Source organism: Papio anubis, chromosome 1, assembly GCF_008728515.1.
Source record: "Papio anubis isolate 15944 chromosome 1, Panubis1.0, whole genome shotgun sequence".
Classification (NCBI taxonomy): Eukaryota; Metazoa; Chordata; class Mammalia; order Primates; family Cercopithecidae; genus Papio; species Papio anubis.
Window position 1 is genome coordinate 91,297,440 of NC_044976.1, and position 14,225 is coordinate 91,311,664.

General features: G+C 36.1%; 1 protein-coding gene across 15 annotated transcripts in view; it reads right to left on the reverse strand.

Moving 5' to 3' along the window:
* The window catches only part of EVI5 (ecotropic viral integration site 5), a 300,894-nt gene that overhangs the window by 137,352 nt on the left and 149,317 nt on the right, over positions 1–14,225 (reverse strand). For 10 of the 15 annotated variants that reach the window (XM_021944188.2, XM_031650793.1, XM_031650780.1 and 7 more), the window contains exons 11-13: positions 7,192–7,245; positions 4,675–4,707; positions 3,976–4,122 (exon numbers count right to left, since the gene is read on the reverse strand). The exons of 1 other annotated variant lie outside the window; for it this stretch is intronic. In XM_021944188.2, coding sequence (XP_021799880.1) covers positions 3,976–4,122; positions 4,675–4,707; positions 7,192–7,245 — 234 coding nt within the window. The remainder of the gene's footprint in view (positions 1–3,975; positions 4,123–4,674; positions 4,708–7,191; positions 7,246–14,225) is intronic. 4 more of the 15 variants (XM_031650781.1, XM_031650785.1, XM_031650789.1 and 1 more) reach the window with 4 other exon arrangements.

Here is a 14,225-nt window from a genome sequence, read left to right on the forward strand (position 1 = left end):
TTGCATTACTTAACTTCAAATTATACTACAAGGCTATCGTAACCAAAACAGCATGGTACTGGTTTAAAAACAGACACACAGATCAATGAAACAGAATAGAAAACCAGAAATAAATGCACATACCTACAGCCTCCAGATCTTCAACAAAGTTGATAGAAACATACACTGAGAAAAGGACACCCTATTCAATAAATGTTGCTGGGAAAATTAGCCATATCAAGAAGAATGAAATTGGATTCATATCTCTCATCATTTACAAAATTAACTCAAGATGGATTAAAGAGAAGGAAGAAAATATGGATTAAAGACTTAAACGTAAGACCCAAAATTTTTAAAAGTGTAGAAGAAAACCTGGGAAGAACCTATCTGCTGATTGGCCTACGCAAAGAATTCATGACTAAGACCTCGAAAGCAAATGCAACAAAAACAAAAATAGACAAATGGGACTTAATTAAACTACAAAGCTTCTGCACAGCAAAAGGAATAATCAACAGAGTGAAAAGACAACCTACAGAATGGGAGAAAATATTTGCAAACTATACATAAGACAAAGGACAAATATCCAGAATCTACAAGGAACTCAAACAACTCAACAGGAAAAAAACAAACAAACAAACAAACAAACAAACAAAAAAAACCACTTCATTAAAAAGTGAGCAAAGGCCATGAACAGATGTTTTTCAAAAGAAGACATACAAATGGCTAACAAACATATGAAAAAAAATGCTCAACATCACTAATTATCAGATAAATTAAAATTCAAACCACAATGCAATACCATCTCACACCAGTCAGAATGGCTATTAAAAAGTCAGAAAATAACAGATATTGGTGAGGATGTGGAAAAAAGAGGACACATATACACTACTGGTGGGAATGGAAATTAGTACAACCTGTATGACAAATGGTATGGAGATTTCTCAAAGAACTAAAAACAGAACTGCCATTCAATCCAGCAATTCTACTACTGGGTATCTACCCAAAGGAAAAATCATTATATCAAAGATACCTGTACTCATACATTTCTCGTAGATTTATTCACAATAGCAAAGATATGGAATCAACCTAAGTATCCACTGATGGATGACTGAATACAAAAAAAATGGTGTGTATATACACCATGAAATATTACTCAGCCATTAAAAAGAATGAAATTATGTCTTTTGCAGCAACATGGATAAAACTAGAGGACATTATCTTAAGTAAAATTACTCAGAAAGTCAAATATTGCATACCGTCACTTATAAATAAGAAATAAATAATGTATACACATGGACATAGAGCATAGAATAATAGACACTGGAGACTCAGAAAGGTAAGAAGGTGAGAAGGGGTGAGGAATGAGAAATTAACTCATGGATACAATGTATACTATTCAGCTGATGGCTACACTAAAAGCCCCAGACTCCACTAGTAGGAAACATATCCATGTAACAAAATGCACTTGGATCCCCTAAATGTATAAAAATAACACTATTCAGCCATTTAAAAAAATGAAATTGTCATTTGTGACAACATGGATGAACCTGGAAGATATTATGTTAAGTGAAATGAGCCAGACACAGAAAGACAAATACCACATGATCTCACTCATATGTGGAATCTAAAAAAGCTGATCTCATAGAAACAGAATAGAATAGTGGTTACTAGGGACTAGGGAGGGGATTGGGAATATGATGATGGGAAGAGAATGGTCGACAGGTACGAAGTTACAGTTAGATAGGAAGAATAAATTCTGGTGTTACATTGCACAGTAGAGTGACTATAGTTAACAATAATGTATATTTGAAAATAGTTAGAAGAGTGGATTTTGAATATTCTCACCACAAAGAAATAAATGTTTGAGGCAATCAATGTGTTAGCTAATTACTCTGATTTGATGTGTCAATTAAAAATAAAACTTTCAAAAATCATCAAAAAAGTGAATAGATATGCTAAGTGAAAGAAGCCAGACATAAAAGTCAAATACCTTACAACTCCACTTATTTGAAATTCTAGAAGAGGTAAAACTATAGTGAAAGAAAGCAGACAAGTTGCTGGGGTTGGGGGGTGGTGAACCATAAAGGGAATGATAGACATATTATTTGTTTTGACTGCGGTAGTGTTTCATAACTACACACATTTCCAACACATCAAGCTTCATACTTACATTTGATTAATTTTATTACATGTAAATTATACTTTAATAAAGTTAATTTTAAAAGTGAAAGAGAGAGACCTGAGAAGGTCTAGCCCTATTTAATCATTTAGGGGAAAACACACACACACACACACACACACACACAAAACTGTCTTTGAGTATACAAGATCACACAGTTGGCAAAACAGGACTAGAATCTAGTTCCATAAATAAAATCCAAAGCTCTTTATATCATATAAATTGCCACTATGTGGCAGTAGGGAGTGGTGGTGGTGGATGCTTATATTGGTAACTCAATACCTCCTGTTGTAATACAGATTTAAAACCCTTATTCTGAAACTTTGAAGAATTCATAAAGTTATATTAGGGAAGGCTATAATCAAAACACTGAGCAACAGATGTTCACTTTCTATCAGTAATATGCTCATTCATTTTATTCTGGCTATGTTTGCTTACCAAGTTAAATTTTTTACTATCAACCAGCATTCTATCCCTTTGATATACATCTATCAATTGGTCTCAATATTTGAAAAACAATGTAAAAAGGTTAATTCATGATTCTAATGTATTATGACTGTAGCTTATGCTAAATGCAAACAATACTTAGTTTTCTTTAAAAAATCACAATTGAAGTAATTTATTTCAGGTAAATTCCTAACATAATTCCACAATTGTTTTTTCTTTTGAATGCTTTGATATTATTGACATTTCATACAAAAGTGGAGCAAAATATGAGCTCCCTTCTTTTTAGTATTATTTTATCACTCTCCTATTCATTTTTCTTAGCAATCTTCAATAACAGAAAAAAAAAAAAGACGTTTATGGCTCCTTCAATTGCCAATTTTTCTTTTTGCTTTTGGTTTTCTGATTTTTCTGTACTGAGATGATGATGCTGTGTCTTAATTTTACTGAATAAAAAGAATGTCCTACTCTGCAGTCACTCTATTTGCCTTCCAGATCTGCATAGAGTTCTAGGATTAACACAACTTTTTCTGCTTACTTATTATAATGTAGTGCCTACCTGAGGATGGAAAACTGAAACAAGAAATAATATGTTTTCAAAGATAAACAGTTGGCTTTTCTTTTACCCTCATATTCCTGATTAAGATCACCCTAGTCTGAATTTGCCAATGGAAAATGTCTAAGCTGCAAAAGATACCTGAGGCTAGATGTACAATTAGTAGTTGTTTCGTACATACCCTAGGTTGATTAAGATAATTAGAAACACACTCTAGGTTAATTAAGATAATTTTTAAAGGGTTAATCTTTTTCATCTTTGCAACTTCTCTCCCTCTGAAATAAAGGCATACACCTTAACCCATAATTCAATGTCTTGATGTAGGAAGTCTAAGCAACAGTATTTCGTAAGACACAAATTGCCACATTGCCGAAGCTTTAAATGAGATAACCACATATATTCTGCGTGTTGGGTAATATTTCATCTGCACAATGAACAAAAACTAGCTGAAGTTGGGATTTAAAAATTACTGTTAGCAAAATGACAGCTATTATGAAAACAGATTTCTAAAAACTTAAAAGCAATTCTGACATACACTGCTTATTTACCATTACTTAAAACACAGTGTAAGGAAAGAAAATATTACCTATTTCTAACAAAACTATGTAGACAGAAAAAAAATTAGAACAGGAGTCCTTAGGCCACAATAAGACCCCTAAATATCACAGAACATAAAATTGTATAATTTAAAAGTTCAATTAAAGTTGAAAACAAAGTTATTTAAAACAACAGCACAGAATCTGTGCTATGAGAAAAAAAAAATGATTGAAAGGAAGGGGGATGAGAAAGGTGAGAAAAGCACTACCAGACTCCTTACCCATTGTTGTTGGTGCTGGAGCTTCCTGATGGTATTTTCAGCTTGCTCCAGCTTAGCACTGGCCTCATCACTCTGCTGTTTGATGGTGGCCAACTCCCGTTTTATGAGGTAGTTTTCCTCAGCCTCCTGGGCTCTTGTCACTTGTCCCTTAGGACATAATTTTTTTGTGTGTAAAGCAATTTAGGATAGATTCAAGAAAGACTGCCTTTGTGAGGTTTAGTTATTTACTTTGACATGTTAAAAAAAAAAGTCACCTCAGCGAATAGAACAGCCTAGGTAATCATTAGCTAGCAGCTTGTTATTGCTCCAGCAAATTTTGGGAAACTAAATGAAAATTTCACCTGACAAGAACAATTCTTCTTTCAGTCAATAACAATTTAATTCATGCAATATTACTGAGTTGTACATGCAGGACTGAAATTTTCAGTGAATAGTAGTTAATTTCACAGAATCCACTTATTGCCACTTTGAAATAAATACTTAAAAAAATAAGGTTAGCTTTAAAACGTGCAAAAATAAACCAAGATAACATTTTGTTATAAAAAATTAAATTTATACCCACATACACCACCCAAAAAATTATTTCTAGAAAAACGCATGTAAAATTGCATGCATTAAAATATGAATTTTGAGGTTTAGGACTTTCCTTAGAAGTTAGAGAAGATGTTTAAAAGAACTAAAACAAAACAAAAACTATACCTGTATCAATCTATCTGCCAAGGAAGCACTTTCCTACAAAAAGAAAAATTCAGATAGAAATATAAGAGAAAGAAATAAAAGTGATAAAATTAGGAAAAAAGAAACAAATATATGCAAATTCCATCTACTTTTCATTGCTAATTAAAATGGACATTTAAATTTTAAAACCATTTTTTACTGAACGTGTTTTTATTTTTAAACCTTAAGAAAAATATATAAAAACAAGGATAGGTGGTTGAAAATCATGTGTTTCCTGAAGATACCAAACACAAAGTCCAAGTGGTTTTTCATTACCTGCAACAAGCACAGTTTTCTGTTTGTTTGTTTGTTTGTTTGTTTAATAGAGACAGGGTCTCACCCAAGGTAGAATGCAATGGTATGATCACATAGCTCACTGTAACCACCAACTCCTCGGCTCAAGGAGTTTATCCTTCTGTTTCAGCCTCCTGAGCAGCTAGGACTACAGGTGTGCGCCACCATGCCCAGCTAGTTTTAAAATTTTTTGCAGAGATACAGTCTAGCCATGTTACCCAGGCCAGTCTTGAACTCCTGGCCTTACGCAATCCTCCTGCCTCAGCCTCCCAAAGTGTGGGGATCATAGGCGTGAGCCACTGCACTCAGCCAAATATTTCTTCTTCTTTTTGATGTATTTACATCTTTTAGACTTAATCCATATTGTCAACCCACTTATATGAAAGGGAGAAGGAATTTGAGTAAGCAATTCCACTTAAAAAGTGTGACAGCAATTTGTACAACAGCAACTTTCAAAGAAACAAAGCAAGGAAAATATGACAAATAATGAGCTAAACTTAAACGTTAGCAATAACTGAGAAAGTATACCTTTTTATTACGGAATTCAATTGATACATAGTATTTATAGAATTCTAAGTGCTAAGTGACACACCTGGGCCATCTAAGCCAATAAAAAAAGGAACTTAATTTTCTAGAAGCAAAATTCAAACTTAACATTTTCTTACAGCATTGTTATCATTCCGAAGGTTCAATGAAATACTATAATGCTTTTCCGGTTTAAACGTCTTACTCCAAAGATTAAAAAAAAAACAAAAACAAAAACACCAAGACGACGCGCATATTTGATTGTAAGCTAGATATTTAGTGGGAAAAAAGAGTATATAATTAAAACAACTTAAAAGCAAGCTCAATCTTCCTGTGGAGTCACCAAAAGTAGAATTATTCTCATAGCAACCCTAACATGATGACAGAAAAACAGGGAAACTATTTTTGACTTAATATGATGTATCTGCAATTATTATCCAACAAAGGCAGACATGTAATAAATATCCTGTCCTTATTATGCACTTCTATTTAATATGAAATCATCAAAACTTTTCAAACCAACGACAAATACTACAAAATATTAATATTTCCATTTATTTATTTCTTGAATATTTATCTGTAGATTTTCAGGGAAGATTTTAAGATCCTTGGCAATATGATGAGGGGTATGTTTAAATCTACTTAATCTCATCCCTAGTTAAAGAAAGAAAAAAGCAGTCAGGCACGGTGGCTCATGCTTGTAATCCCAGCACTTTGGGAGGCTGAGGCAGGCAGATCACAAGGTCAGGAGATCAAGACCATTCCTGGCCAACATGGTGAAACCCCGTCTCTACTAAAAATACAAGAATTAGCTAGGCGTGGTGGCACACACCTGTAAGCCCAGCTACTTGGGAGGCTGAGGCAGGAGAATCGCTTGAACCTGGGAGGCGGAGCTTGCAGTGAGCCACGATTGAGCCACTGCACTCCAGCCTGGGCAACAGAGCGAGACTCTGTCTCAAAAAAATAAAATAAGAAAAAAGCACCAAAAGAGTGTGAATTCAGATGTCTTTCTTTTAATAAAACGAAATTCTTAAACCATACTTTTACTACTTAATTCATTCTTATAGCATCTGAAATGACTACAAAAGATTTTTCATCAGAAGCACAGTATGAAAAATAATGCAAAATTTCCATATTTGCCCAGTTATTCTGTATAAAACAGAAAATGTAACAAGTAGACCAAAATAATTATAAGAACTAAAAGTTTATGCACAATTCCTTTGTGTTGAAAATCAACATGAGAGTGAATTTTTATGTAAGGAAGCAGTCAGTCACTTCAACTAAAAGCAATCCTAGGCCTTAAAGGAATTACCGCCACGTTCAATATGCTAGAAAGTCCAGGGCAACATTTGAAACTCATTTTTTAAATGCTATATTAGAACGGACTCCCAACTAAATTCTAAAAGAACATACTTTTTAGAAATTATGTGTAAAGAAAACAAATAGTATCAATATGTTACTCTTAATCTCAGTTAAAACTTGAATATTAAAGTTTAAGAACCACTACAACTGAACAATTTTTTATTAGTAACAAGTTATCTGGCTAAATAGTAAGGTAAGCAAGCTAAGCATTCAATACTACAACATAGGAGACATGTGCCAGAATTTTTGAGGATTTTTAATAAATATACAGAAAAAACACTAGGCATTCAACAGAAGCTTGCATAAGTAGTCACTTACTTTTTCTAATGTCTCGATGCGCTGTTTTAAAAGTCTATTTTCTGTGCGTAACCTCTGCCAAGAAAAAAAATGTTTTATTTGCAAGCATTTTTGAGAGGAAAAAAAAGATTCCTAAATCACAGTCCTGAAAACGTACCACCTTTTATAAATAAGAAAGGAGTCTAAGGGATGATTACATTATCAAATGTCAAAGACTCAGAGTAAGAAATACACAGAAGGCAGGGCACCATGGTTCACGCCTGTAATCCCAGCTCTTTGGGAGGCCAAGGCGGGCAGATGGCTTGAGTTCAGGAGTTCCAGATGAGCCTGAGCAACATGGTGAAAGCTCGTCTCTGAAAACTACACACACACACCCACACACACCCACACACACACACACTTTAGCCAGGAATGGTGGTGATGAGCCTGGGCAACAGGGTGAAACCTTGTCTTTATGAAACACACATACACACACGAACATACGCACACGTGCACACACGCACATACACACACACACACAATTTAGCCAGGAATGGTGGTGCAAGTCTGTCGTCCCAGCTACTTGGGAGGCTGAGGTGGGAGGCTGGGAGGTGGGGGCTGAGGTGGGGGCAGCGGAGGTTGTAGTGAGCCGAGATTGGACCACTGTACTCCAGCCTGGGTGATAGAGTGAAACCCTGTGTCCAAAAAAGGGAGGGGAGGGAAGGGGAGGGGAGGGGAGGGGAGGAGAGGGGAGGAGAAGGGAGGGGAGGGGAAGGGAGGGAAAGGGAGGGGAGAAGGAAAGGAAAGGAAAAAGGAAAAGGAAAGGAAAGAGATAAAGAAAGAGAAATAAATACACCACGGCAAAGGAAATAATCATATTCATCATTCCAGCTGTGATTAAATTTAAAATACACCCTACAGTACATATAGAAATAAGCTGTTTCATTTCTATACTTACCATAATGACTCACAATCAAATATTTTCTTACGTGTTTTAACATCCTCATTAGAAAAGATTCTAACTTGCCTACCTCCAACAGAGCCTACCTATATAATCAATATTCAAATGTCAGTTGAATGAAGACATAGGAGATATAAAAAACGCACATTCATAGGCTAAACATCAACTTTTCCATTTAGGGCCTGGCTCAGTGGCTCACACCTGTAATCCACTTTGGGAGGCCAAAGGCAGGTGGATCACCTGAGCTTGAGTTCAAGACCAGCCTGGACAACATGGCAAAACCCTGTCTCTACAAAAAATATGAAAATTAGCTGGGCATAGGGGCATGTGCTTGTAGTCCTAGCTACTCAGGAGGCTTGGGTGAGGATGGCCTCAGCCCTGGAGGTGGAGGTTGCAGTGAGCCAGTATCACATTACAGCACTCCATCCTGGGCAACAGAGCAAGACCTTGTCTCAAATTTTTTAAAAAATGCCCATTTAGACTTCAACAGTCTCCATTTATAATATAGTATAGATGACGAGTTGCAAAATTCTGAAAATACAAATAATTTATTAATTTTTTCTGAGAAAACAGCTCCAATTACTAGCACTTTCTCATAGTTCAAAAAGTAAAACCAGATTTTTTAAAGAAACACTTTACCTAATTATTCAATGCCTGGTTCCCAAAAAGTTGTCTAATTACTGTCATCAAGTATTAAGTCCAAGTCACTCTACATTTTTAAAAAGTTATTTTTGCATATCCACCAATATAATTGCTTATTAATCCCCTTTAGAAGTTATCTTTTTCATTTTCAAATTCCTCAGATGTTGTCCCTTCATTCTGCCGTCACTCAAATTTCAGTTTCAAGGTAATCGCTCTTTTTTTTTTTTTTTTTGAGACAGAGTCTTGCTCTGTCGCCCAGGCTGGAATGCAGTGGTGCGATCTCAGCTCACTGCAACCTCTGCCTCCCGGGTTCAAGCGATTCTCCTGACTCAGTCTCCTGAGTAGCTGGAACTACAGGCGCATGCCACGATGCTCAGCTAATTTTTTGTATTTTTAGTACAGACGGGGTTTCACCGCATTAGCCAGGACGGTCTCGATCTCCTGACCTCGTGATCTGCCCGCCTCAGCCTCCCAAAATGCTGGGTTTACAGGCATGAGCCACTGCGCCCGGCCTCAAGGTAATCACTTACATTTTTGTACCAATTTGTTCCAGAACTCAATCAAGCCTTTTTCCAGCCCCACCTTCCTATAAATTTCTGCTGAAAAATGTCTGTCTCAGAAAATTCTTCCATCAATTCAACCTATTATTTTGCTAGTAAACGCTTAAATATGGTTTATTATAACATATAAAGTCTCAGGGCAGGGAAATGAGAGGCTCTATGAATTACTGCATCTTATTAAGTAGATCACAAATTGAAACAAATCTTAGAGTTATTACAAAGATACTTTGCAAATTAGATTTCCTGTTCTATTCACTACAATTCAGATTATCTGAAATGGACATTATGATATATAGGAAAGTTAATAACTAATCTCAGACAAAATAATAGCTTGAGAAGTAGAAAATGTTCTCATGGCTTGGCTCCTCCTACTGTGTGCAGCATAGTGGTCTACACAAATAAGCAATTATTAAATGCTGCTAAACTCTAGAGAGTCAAAGAAATAAATGGGATTCTCACAATGTTCTCAATCACACTACATCAACAAAAGGTAATGTTTTATCTCAAAAGACTCAGAAAACTAAGTTCCCACCAGACAACTGAGTGAACGAAGTTATGACAGAAATCATGCTAAAAATAAAATTTAGAACTAAAAACACTCATCTGGATTTCCTTCCCCAACCCCCTTTAAGGCTTCTGAAATCTATTTCATTATAAATAAAAATCTAAACTGATTTTCTTCCACAGGCAACTAACCAAATGCTTAACACCATTTAAAAATAAATCACCACTTCCTCATTTGTATAATATTTACATCAGGAATTGATCAATAGAATAGACTTTTTCAGTTAATGCAGACCATTTCAGGGTTTTTGCTTTTTTTTTAAAGTGTTTTTTTGTTTGTTTGTTTACGGTTTTTTTTGAGACGGAGTCTCGCTCTGTCACCCAGGCTAGAGTGCAGTGGCATGATCTCAGCTCATTGCAAGCTCTGCCTCCCGGGTTCACGCCATTCTCCTGCCTCAGCCTCCCGAGTAGCTGGGACTACAGATGCCCGCCACCACACCCGGCTGATTTTTTGAATTTTTAGTACAGACGGGGTTTCACCATGTTAGCCAGGGTGGTCTCGATCTTGTGATTCACCCGCCTTGGCCTCCCAAAGTGCTGGGATTACAGGCATGAGCCCTGTGCCTGGCCTCAGGGTTACTTTTAAGTTTCAAGTGTTACTGTATTTTTTTTTTAACTGAATATAACAGTATTTTGGTAATTATAGCTTTGCAATCTGTTTTAATACCTGGTAGAGCTAATATCCCCCATTCTTATATTTGTTTATTATTCCCAAACCCCAAATACTAGTATATTAAAGCAGTTAAGAGACTAGGTTTCGAAGTTAGGTAGATTTAAGTTCAAATTCTCATTCTACAATTAACACTTGTATATGACATTCAATGTTTTAGAATCTCCATTTCTTCATCCAGGAATCAGAGTAATAAAACCTATAGGGAAATGAAAAATTAAATGAGATAGCATAGCACCTAATATATGCCAAATACTCAATGATAAGCACTGCCCACAATATTTTTGAAGTTAGGCGTGAATATTATTTTACTACTTTTGTCTATTTTTAGAATTATTCTTAAGTTTTTTTATTGCCCTGGAATTTTACAAGGAATTAAATTTCACTGAATTTGAGGGCCAGGTACAATGGTTTACAGCTGTAATCCCAGAACTTTGGGAGGCCAAGGCAGGTGTATCACTTGAGGCCAGAAGTTCGAGACCAGCCTGGTCAACATGGTGAAACACTGTCTCTACTAAAAATACAAAAATCAGCCTGGCGTGGTGGCGCATGCCTGTAATCCCAGCTACTTAGGAGGCTGAGGCAGGAGAACCGCTTGAATCCGGGAGGTGAAGGTTGCAGTGAGCCACGACCGTACCACTGCACTCCAGCCTGGGTGACAGAGCAAGACTCTGTCTCAAAAAAAAAAAAAAATCACTGGGAAATTCATATCTTTATATAACATGGAGCTATTTTTGTCTATCTTTAGTTTTCTTTTTAAAATGTCTGTGTGTAAAGTTTTCCAGTGTTTGTTAGGTCCTGTTCTACTTTTCATTTAGGTTACTCCTGGATATACTTTTATTTTTATTTCAAATGGAACTTCTTCTTCCAGGATATTTTTGAACTGTTTATTGATGATACATAGAAAAGTTAGTAACTAAAATCTACCACCTGATTGATTCTCAATAATTCTTCAATATCTTCCTCACATTTTCTAGAATAGAGTGCTTCCTAAACTTTAAAGTGAAAACCACAAAGAGGAAGATACCTAGATACAGCTACATAAAAATGTTTGTCTTGTACACTGAAAAAGAAAATAGAGACAATATTTTGACCTACCAAATTAGAAAAAAAGAGGACTAAAAGGGAGAGTAAGAATGAAATACTTAGTGTTGGCAAAGTAGTCATGAAATGGAAACTTGTTGCTAAGACAAACATACCGTGGACACATTCTCTAGGAAATTTATATACTACACAGTAAAAGTCTTTAAAGTGCTAATATCCTATAACTTATTAATTCTACTTTTTACAACTTTATGGAAATAATAATAAGAGACAAAAAATCTTGTTATATACAAAGATGTTAACCATTAGCATTAAATAATGAAAAACTAAAAGCAACCTTAATATCCTGAAATAGGATAATCTCGTTTCAAATAACCCACTCTTCAATCACCATTTCCTATTCTTTCCAGCTTACTCAGTTTACAAAGTAACCCAACCCCAACAATTGTTTTCATTGAGACAATCTAGTGATCCCAACAACTTTTCACTGTCCCTCAATCTTTGATGTTCTCTCTTCCTTCTTGACAAAGTTTAATTTGCAATCATTATATACCTCCCTTGCTTTTAAGCCCCCTTGCCCTTCTCTCCCTTCGTAGCACACCTGCCTGGAAAAAACACTACTCTGGATCAACTCTCTGACAGTTTTGAGCCTATACCTATGCCAGTAAATATGACCCAAGAAAAACAAAACCATGATGTTTATTTAAATTACTGATCACTAAATTCAATATGGTTCTTAGCAATAATAATGTCCTTCTATCCCCCTAAATCACTATTTCACACCTATTCCTCTCTCTTCAAACCAGCAACTCTCCAATCCATTGTCTCTCAGTTGATAATTTTGCCTATGACTTCACTGAAAAAAACTGAGGCAATTAGAAGAGAATTTCACAAGCTCCCAAAACCACATCCTATATCCTAACTGCATTTTTGTCCATATATTTTGATTTCCTGTTATTGTGGATTAACTATTCATGCTAGCATACTAAGTAACATCTCCTAGCTTTGCACTAAATTCCATATCCTCCTGACTCCAGTGATTATCCCCCATTCATAATGATCAATTTTTCCTACTTGATTATCACCGTAAAAGCATGTAGTTATTTCTCCTATCTTAAAAAAAAAAAAAAAAAACAGAAACAAAAAATTCAACATAATTACCCTCTCTAGCTACTGTCCCATCCTTATAGCAAATTCCTTGAAAAATATCTCTAATTTTTCTACTTCTATTCCAATTAGGTTTTAGTACCTACCATTCTGCTCCACTTGTTTCTAGGATAAATTATAATCATGCTGAAAAATGCAACGGCTGTTTCTCTATCCTCATTTCGCAAAAACTATCTTCAGTATTTGACATGGTAAATCCTTCTCTCTTTCTCACTGTCCCTTGGCTTCTAGGAACTACACCTACCTGGTTTTCTCCTACTTTGCTACTTTCTACTTGTCTTCCTCATCTTTAAATGCTGGTTTATTCTCAGGCTCAATTCTTGAACTCTTCTCTATTTTTATCTACACTCATTTCCCAAATAATCTCACCCATTCTCATGGCTTTCAATACCATGAATAACTGCCAATAACTGCCAAATCTATATTTTGAGCTTTGCTTCTCGTCATTTCAGATCTGAATATTTAAGAAGCTAACTGGACATCTCCTAGGCATCTCATTCCCAAAATATCCAAAACTGGGCTCCTGGTATCCCCACTAAACCAAATCCTCCTGTAGTCTTTCCCATCTCAGGTAACAGGAACACCATTTATCTACCTGCTCAGACCACAAGGCTTGATTCCTCCTCCTCACACATCTCTACATTCTAGCTGTCCACTTTATATTTAAAATCTATTCAGAATCCGATTACTTCTTACCTCAGTCCAAGCCACCACCATCTTTTTTTTTTTTTTTTTTTTTTTTTTAAGACAGGGTCTCACTCTGTCATGCAGGAAGGAATGCAGTGGCATGATCACAGCTCACTGCAGCCTCAGCTTCCCAGGTTCTAGTGATCCTCCTGCCTCCACCTCCTGAGTAGATAGGACTACAGGCATGCACCACCACACCTGGCTAATTTGAAAAAAAAAATTTTGTAGAGACAGGGGCCCACTATGTTGCCCAGGCTGGTCTTGAACTCCTGAGCTCAAGGAATCGCCCACCTTGGCCTCCCTAAGTGCTGGGATTACAAGCATAAGCCACCCTGATGGTAGGCACACCTGGCCCACCATCATCTTTTGTCTGTATTACCACATCAGCCTTCATCAGAACTGCTCTCAACCCCTGCAATTTACTCTCAACACAGCAACCAGAAGGATCAACTGAACTTAAATCACATTTTGTCCTTCTCTACTGAAAACTGCCATCCAACCAGAGTAAAAGTCAAAGTCCTTACCACTGTCGACAACATCTTACATTGTCTACAACCTGCTCCATCTTACTTCCTACCACTTTTCTCATCATTCATGCTGTCCCATCCACAATGCCACTTTACTGTTCGTCACCAGGCACACTCCTGAATAGGTTCTGCCCTTCTTCCAGATAGTCACATATCTAGCCCCATCACTTCCTTCAGGTCTTTTTTCAAAAATCACCTGGTTAACTTCTCTAAATTTTCCACCCAAACACTATTGTTTTATATTCCCCCTCCCT